Genomic DNA, 8,870 nt, shown 5'->3' with positions numbered 1-8,870 from the left:
ATTAGGATCACAAATGTACGTAATGTTACAATATACTTTGTAAACAACATAATTACTATTACCAACTTACCATTTACAATGTTATGCTCAATGAATAAAGACGTTGATCATATGAAGCATACTTAATAAACTGTTTTATAATGTGGTTAATAACAGGTGCACACCAAATAACAATATAGTTTTATGATATTAGGCAAACAAATTATAGACATTTTTTATTATTCAATATACTCTGTTATTTCTTATAGACAGGATTTAAGCGGATTGTGATATTGATGTAGCTCACTTCTGCCATCTTATGGTCATAAAATGGTCATGATAACTAGTATTTGATTAATAGTGATTGCTCTGCATCAGACAGTGCCCCGGAAGTAAAATGAAAGATCCAAATAACTGACTGAATAAATGGCTGATATAGAAATGGAACTGAATGAATCAATTTCAAAATGTCAACTTAAAGCTGTCATGTTTTCACAAACATTTAACTCATTGCTGAAATACATCTGAAATATTATTTAGAGGAACAGGGCATCCTAAACTGTGACTAAAATCAACTTTCTTCCTTTAATTTCTGATAACGATGAATCTGTGATTTAAAATATTTACACTCCATAAGTGGTTGACACTAAATGATTGATTTTATATTCATCTCATCACTGAATAATTTGCCATACATGTAAACCTTGATGAAAGTAATATGAATTTAACATTGTGTTTTCTTTTTAGTGCTTCCTGAAGGATCAAATCAACTGTCTTAGAGGCGTTTAGCAATGCTAAAACCACCAAGAATGACAACTCTTCTCGATTTGTGAGGGATCTTCTGCTCTTCTTCTACCAAGGACAACATTTTCCAAACTTTTAAATGTGGTTTCACTGCAGCATCTTTGATAGGCAATTCAGAATCACATATTGATTGTCATATTTATTCTAGGGAAATCGATCCAAATCCAACACCTAAGATGGCTGGTCCCAACATCAGAGTTGTGAGCCTACTGATTGTAATAGTCACACTATTTTATCAAATGACTAGGTCATTTCTAGAATGTAATGAATGTGGTTCATTATTGGAGATCTGCTGGAGAAGTCCAGTGTGATCTCTCAACAAGCTGCAGATTACTTTTTTTTCTTCTGTCATTGAAGAAACCAGAACTGATTAGAGTGTGCTAGAAATGTAAAAATTATCCCTGATAAACTATGAAACATTACTAATATCACTTTTGTCCTTTTACCTAAAGCTCCTCTTGACTCCAACCAGTATGTTTGGGTCTGTGAGTCTACATTACTATTCACCTATAAATATGAGAATTAACACAAAAAAAACATGATTTTTTTTATATGATTTTGGCCCCACAATCACAGTAGGAGTCCACCTGTAGATGTTAAAGGTGATAAAACTCTAATCTTAATATGAAGGCCCCTCATGAGGAGACCCACTCAATTGAAAGTAAAACCACTTTTAATATGCAACTGATATGACTTCTGATATGAGTCTTTATCTCATGTGGGTGTACATGATTTAAAAAAAAAAAATCTTTTTTTCAGAAGTACTAAAAAATAAAAAAAATAATATATATACACACATATATATATATATATATATATATATATATATATATATATATATATATATATATATATATATATAATTGATTAGGCCGATCAGTGAAATCAGAGAAAAATGACTTGAGCTTCAATATTGGGGATGGTGGATACTACATGCAAAGGTGAGTTCAAACCTTGACGAAGGATACGCTTCTATATGTCATTTGTTTATATTCTCGTCTTAATCCTCAGACTTTTGTTTTTAGTTTAAGCCTTTACTCCATGTGGCACACCAACAGGATGAAATGAAGGCCAAGAAGAGAAGCTGCAAGCTGCCTGTAGAGAAAACTACAGAAATGGTTGAGAAGATCAAAGAACTTGATGAAAAATTGGTCTCTCTTTCCAAAGAATAAAATGACTTGGCCTTGGCAGCTGCAAGTAAAGTGTGTGTCTGTGTGTGTTATTAATTTTTTTTTTAAGGAAAATTTATTGTATTTTTACATTCTCAGGAACAGGATATGGTTGCAGATGCTGAGAAACACTGTAATATACTGTAACAGTATAAGGGAGAACATATTCAGGATATAACAGAGGGGTTAGTGGAGGAGGAGAGTGCTGCCAATGCTTTAGTTGCCTTAAAACACAAGATAGAGACAGAGCTAAGGAACATGATAAGAGACTTGGAAGGACTGTAGTCATTGGCAAAGTCAGACATGGAAAAGCAAGAAAGGAATTCACTAAAATATGGTTGTAAATTCCCTGCACATCTGTCATCAAGTATGAATTCAAGCAAATGCGTTATTGACACATTACAAATAAAAGTAGCATAATGATCCGAAATGATTCAGTTTATTGGCTCTGAAAAACCTGCTGTGGATCTTTAAGCCTGGACGCAAATGTGCGCAATCTGACAGGAGACCTTGGCCAAAGGGATGAAAGCATCGCCAAGCCCCAGAAGGAAAGAAAGCTCTTGAGGGCCTTGAGCAGGTAAAGAAGGGACAATCTAACAAAGTACTATCCATTAGTCATCTATCAGTGCAGCTGTTATTAATATCTAAAACATTCTCAGTCCCTAGAAAATTCTGAATGATCTCTAGCCAGAGGAGGACAAAGTTAACTGTCTCATCAAACCAATAGCAAGCTCACAGCTCAAGTGCATGAGGTGTTTTTTGGATAAACAACCAGAACCATTCCCGCTCCATTCAGCGGTATAAATGGCTGCTTAGGGCCCTTCAGCCACCGGGGGCCCCTGGCTTAGGAACCCAGTGTTTTTCTCTTTTTCGTTTCTGAGTGAAAATAAATCTGCTGATAATCTCTGATAATCTGCTTACCTTCAGACAAAAGGAGAACATGTCATCTCACTTATACCAGATGCCTCTCAGTTGTTGGTCTGCAGAGCATAATTGCAAGGGGTCTGCTGAATAATTTTTTTAAAAATGTATAAATATTTTGACATATGTTTGACATAATGCCCATAAAAAAAATGCTACAGAATTGACAGAAGATATTGTTTAGCAAGAGGTGAACGGTTAACAAGGCTTTTGCTGTACAATTGTTTTCTTCAAAGACATAATGATATCAATGAGCACAATCTGTGTGGGTGAGAAACAGATCAATATTTAAGTCCCTTTTTACTCTAAATCTCCACTTTCACTTTCACATCTGAAAGTAAAAGTGGAGATTTAGGGTGAAAAAAAGGACTTCAATATTTATCTGATTCTCACCCACACCTATTATATCTCTTCTGAAGACATACTGTAGATTTAACCAATGGAGTCATGTGGATTACTTTTATGTTTCCTTTATTTGATTTTTGGAGCTACAAAGGCCTGGTCACCATTCACTTGCATTGTATGGACATACAGAGCTGAAATATTATTCTAAAAATCTTTGTTTGTGTTCAACAGTAGAAAGTCATACACATCCGAGATGGCAGGAGATTATTAAGCAAAGTCTCCATTTGTTCTCCATTTAATCTCATTGCCGTCTAAGAGAAACAACTAAGATATGAAAGAGATCTCATTTAATATTTTTATTTACTACAAGTAGAGCAGATATTTCTATAAAGAGGATTAACTGATACCTTTAATGATTAAATTGTGTCAAATTACATTGGGTTGTGTAAAAAGTGGGAAGGGAGCAGCATTGATTGTGCACATCTGAGTGTTACTATGAGAAAGTAGTAGATGATCTTGTGAACAAGAAGTTTGTTTTTGCTCAGATATTTAAGGATTAGCCATATTCAAAGACAAAAACACTGTAAATGAATCAATCAACAGAATTAACCTCGATACGCTTAAAATGTCATTGACCTTATCTTCTTGTCTAAATCAAAAACTGCTCCCAGCTCTCAACTGTCGTCCTGAATAACTACGCAGTGTGTACAGGTCCACGCCCAGAGTTCTGCCGTGCGTACGCATGCGCGCTGAGCCCTGTGTCATTTCCTGGATTCCTTGACAGGCCGAAACATCAAAGTTTTTCTAGCAAGTCAGTCCACTGTCGGCAATCTTTGGAACGCTCTCGGGAGGCTATTTCCAGTCATGACAGTGCAGCTCCTATCTACTTGAATGGAGAAAGTCCAAAATCTTTCTTTCAATCAAAAAGATTGCGATCAAAGAACATTTTTCAAATCAGCAATAAAATCTGACAATAATGGAATCATAAATTGTGATTCAACCTCATATTACGCTAAAACAAAAAAAACAAAAAAAATTTCCCGGCTTGTATAGCTAATACGCATGCGCGTTCTAGAGTTGATTGACAGGCGATGTCTGTATGTTAAAAGGTGATTGGCTCTTTTAACTGTAAGGCGGGACTTCCTTTTTACATCTGCTGACCGCTGGGCGCTTAGAGCTTCTTGGTTGAGCGTTCCAATTTCTCCCATTTTAATAGAAGTGGCCCATCTCTGCTAAATTATCTCTGGCCGAAATCAGGGAGCGAGAGAGCACGAGCAAGCATTCGGAGTGGATTCGTGTCGACTGTCCAGAGTCCGCGAATTCAAGTCCGTCCAACAGGAGAAAACCTGAGAGCGAACATCATTTACCAACATTTCCACGAGAAGCGGAGCATCAGTTCAGGTATTCGAGGCCTCTGTCATGCCCTTTTCCGACAGCAGGGTGCGGAGTAAACCGGCATCTTGGACAAGGCCTTCCTGATCATGAAATGTAGAAAACCGCGAGCATGTATGTGACTTTACCCGCGGGATAAAACTGTTTGTGGTTTTACAAGGTGCTGCGGATCTCTATCATATTGCCTGTAGTTTAATTTCGAGGTTTTGGAGTCATTTTTGCTGAATCGGTGCTGTTTTTATGGGTTAGCTGTAGGCTAATGTAGCAGGCAGACAGCTCGCGAGCAGGAGCCCACGGCATCAGATATTGATCTACTGCCTCATCCACGCCCTGAAACCGGGAAACTGACAGCCGTGATCTGGTTTTGCCAGCTGAACGAGCGATGTTGACTTCATTAAATGGTCACAGACGGAATATAGCTCTTCTAATGCCAGATCTAGTTGCGGGAGTAGAGTGATGCATGAGATTTAGCCCCGGGTTTCCAGTTTGTTCATGTTGATTTTGTTTATTTTGAGTCATTTGTAACAGTATTGAGAGAGCAGATGCTTAGTTCATCCTGATCTTGTTGTTACAAACATGTTTATGTGTGTCATGCATTTACAAGAGTCTAGTGTACCGATTTAGGAGCAACAGTGGCATTGCAATCACATGATTGTGTTTGTTTTCAGACAGAGGGGCAAATTACTTGAAGATTATGTCACTCCACCAGTTTCTGTTGGAACCCATCACATGCCATGCATGGAACCGGGACAGGACCCGTAAGAAGCCTTCTCATTGACATTGAGTCTTCGTTGTTGTCTATTTCAGTCTCAATGCACCTGTGCACTAATGTTCCATCTCATTTGGTTTTTCCAATGACAGAAATTGCCATCAGTCCAAACAATCACGAAGTTCACATATACAAGAAAAGTGGAAACCAGTGGGTTAAAGCTCACGAATTAAAAGAACACAATGGACACATCACAGGTAAAATTCACAGCAAACTGAAGATTAATGTGATACATCAGTTTAAAATTAGTTAAATGAAACATAATACATTCTATGTGACACAAGACATCGAATGAATCCCCTGATGTTTTAACATCTCTGAAGGGATTGACTGGGCTCCTAAAAGTGATCGTATTGTGACTTGTGGAGCGGACCGAAATGCTTATGTGTGGAGTCAGAAAGATGGCTTGTGGAAACCCACCCTTGTAATTCTCAGGATCAACCGTGCTGCCACGTTTGTGAAATGGTCTCCACTGGAGAACAAGTTTGCAGTGGGGAGTGGAGCACGGCTCATATCCGTTTGCTACTTTGAGTCTGAAAACGATTGGTAGGTCACTGTGCCTTTGTTCAGATTATGCATTAAGTTGATAGTATTTGACTATTTTAAAATAGGTCATGTGGACGTTTTTATTATTATTCTTGTGGTGTTTAGGTGGGTTAGTAAACACATCAAGAAGCCCATCCGTTCGACTGTCCTCAGTTTAGACTGGCATCCAAACAATGTGCTTTTGGCAGCTGGGTCATGTGACTTCAAATGCAGGTAAGACTTTGTAAATACTTATTTACAAATACACTTTATTACCTTTCTTGAATGTATTGCTCTTCAACACAATTGTATTTATGTATTTGTTCCTTAGGGTATTTTCTGCATACATCAAGGAGGTGGATGAGAAACCAGCTCCAACCCCATGGGGGTCCAAGATGCCCTTCGGGCAGGTGATGGCAGAGTTTAGCGGGGCAGGAAGTGGAGGGTGGGTTCACAGTGTGTGTTTCTCAGCCAGTGGGAACAGACTGGCTTGGGTCAGCCATGACAGCACTGTAACTGTAGTGGACCCCACAAAAAGCTCAACGTGAGTATCAATCACAGCTGGTTGACCTGTTTACTATTTGCTTTGGGAGACCTTTTAAACATTTTGTCTTCTCCATTCTGTCAACAGTAAAACGCACTAATAACTAAACTTATAGCGTTCCTCTGTTGTTTTGCAGGCAAAGTCATTTGAAGACAGAATTCCTTGCCCTTCTGAGTGTGACTTTTGTTTCTGAGAACAACATTGTGGCAGCAGTAAGAACTTTTGTTTTATTTATTTTTTTTTTTTTTGGGGTTGTAACATTTTGGTTGTGAAAATGTTCTCATCATTTACTCACCCTCATGTCATTCCAGATGTGTATGACTTTCTTCTGCTGAACACAAACAAAGATTTTTAGAAGAATATTTCAGCTCTGTAGGTCCTCACAATGTGAGTGAATGGTGGCCAAAAATTTGAAGCTCCAAAAAGCACATAAAGGCAGCAAAAAAGTAATCTATATGACTCCAGTGGTTTAATCCATGTGTTTTCTGAAGTGATCCAGTTGGTTTTGGGTGAGAACAGATGAAGATATAACTCCTTTTTCACTGCACATCTTGCCATTGCAGTCTCTAGACATGATCATGATTTAAAGCTCAATTTCATTTACTAGTGCTTGACGCAAGCGCAGAACGCTAGATGGCGCTGTAGGAGGTGTAATCAAGCTTGAAATCACAAACACCAAGAAGAATAGTAAAAAAGGAGATGGATTTTGGTCCGTTCTTATCCATAACTGATTAGATCGCTTCAGAATACACGGATTAAACCACTGGAGTCGTTTGGATTACTTTATGCTGCCAGAGCTTCAAAGTTCTGATCACCATTCACTTGCATTGTATGGACCTACAGAGCTGAAATATTCTAAAATATATATATTAATTTGTGTTCTGTAGAAGAAAGTCATACACATCTGGGATGGCACGAGGGTGAGTAAATGATGAGAGAATTTTCATTTTTAGGTGAACTATCCCTTTAAGAGGTGACTGCCTCCTTTAGGAACTAATATAAAGTATTTTCTATTAGGGTCACGACTGCTGCCCTATGCTGTTCAGTTTTGATGATGGTGGAACCTTGACCTTCATATCCAAGTTGGACATTCCAAAGCAGAGCATCCAGCGCAACATTTCTGCTATGGAGCGCTTCCGCAACATGGACAAGAGGGCCACCACTGAGGACCGCAATAGCACCCTAGAAACCCTGCATCAGAACAGCATCACGTAGGCATTATTTCCCGATTTCTTTGACAAAACCTTAATGCATTGTCTTGAATGTGTTTTTTAAAAAAAAGTTATACTTTTTTTTTTTTTTAAGTATGCACAATGTCATTTCCCTATAGCCAAGTGTCTATATATGAAGGAGACAAAAGAGATTGTCGCAAATTCTGCACTACAGGAATTGATGGAGCAATGACCATATGGGACTTCAAGGTTTATATTTGTTATTTTGAAATAATTGTAAACATTGTACATTTATAACTGTCCTACAATTTTTATGGCATTATTTTGCTTCCAGTTTGTCACTTTCAGTGGCAGTTAACCAGACCTCTGATTTTTTCTTTTCCCCCACAGACTTTAGAGTCTTCAATCCAAGGCCTACGGATCATGTAAAACTCACGCTGAACCAGCATGACACAGCACAAGCAATGTGGCTTGAAGACTAACAAGGAGATTTCCGATAACACTTCTGAAAGTTTTTAAATGAAAAAAAAAAGCACTGAGCAGTGGTGTGAACTGATGTTTGACACTCTTAAAATGGAAAAAACACTAATGGAAAAAGGGTTTAGGAAGTTTTTCTTTTCTTTTTTTTTCTTCTCTTTTTTAAGAAAAAACAAATCTATGCCAAAGCTGGCACCCCAGCAGTGTGTGACGGTTGATCAAGATGTTCTGGCTCTCCAGGGGAACCGGAGAGTTAAATTAAAAGGAGAATTTTATGTAAATGGTCTGCTAGAAATAAATTACATATACTACACACCATTTGGGAATGCAGTCTTAATCTGTTTGAATTAATGTCTGTGTGTCTGAGATTGAGTGATTGTCTTTAAGCATGTTAATAGGAAACGTTTTGGCTTCCAAATTCTTTGCCAGATGAATTAGTGCAACTTAATACAAACAGCTTTACAGTCAATTGTAGACTGTATAACTGTATTTTAAGTGTTTTCTCCAGTAAATCATGAAAAGGTTAAAAAGTAGCTTGTCCAAAGCACTTTGCTCATGTCAGTGACCACTGACCCAGCTGCACAGATGAAGGGTTTTTAAAAAGAACATGTGTTAAACATGCCACCGATAAGAATGTGAAGGGGAGTTGAGTTGAAAACCCTCCTCACGAGTAGGTTTTTTTGTTTGTTTGGTTTTTTGAGAGAGAGAGAGAGAAAAATGACTAAGGAAATACTTAAGTTCATTCAGAGCAAATATCGTTTTTTTTACGATTT

The 8,870-nt window shown here is 37.8% G+C and overlaps 1 protein-coding gene across 1 annotated transcript; it reads left to right on the top strand.

Moving 5' to 3' along the window:
- Positions 1 to 4,393: 4,393 nt before the first annotated feature.
- On the top strand, positions 4,394 to 8,415 carry LOC127450198 (actin-related protein 2/3 complex subunit 1A-like). The gene is made up of 10 exons (XM_051714068.1): positions 4,394 to 4,619; positions 5,279 to 5,368; positions 5,472 to 5,576; positions 5,703 to 5,925; positions 6,031 to 6,138; positions 6,236 to 6,448; positions 6,585 to 6,660; positions 7,466 to 7,659; positions 7,779 to 7,869; positions 8,011 to 8,415. Exons 2-10 carry the CDS (start codon positions 5,305 to 5,307, stop codon positions 8,047 to 8,049), a joined length of 1,113 nt encoding a protein of 370 aa, XP_051570028.1. The 5' UTR covers positions 4,394 to 4,619; positions 5,279 to 5,304; the 3' UTR covers positions 8,050 to 8,415.
- Positions 8,416 to 8,870: the final 455 nt, after the last annotated feature.

Source organism: Myxocyprinus asiaticus, chromosome 13 (assembly GCF_019703515.2).
Source record: "Myxocyprinus asiaticus isolate MX2 ecotype Aquarium Trade chromosome 13, UBuf_Myxa_2, whole genome shotgun sequence".
In the NCBI taxonomy this organism is placed as follows: Eukaryota; Metazoa; Chordata; class Actinopteri; order Cypriniformes; family Catostomidae; genus Myxocyprinus; species Myxocyprinus asiaticus.
Note: the sequence above shows the minus strand (reverse complement) of the source record. Positions and strands in the feature narration are given on the sequence as shown.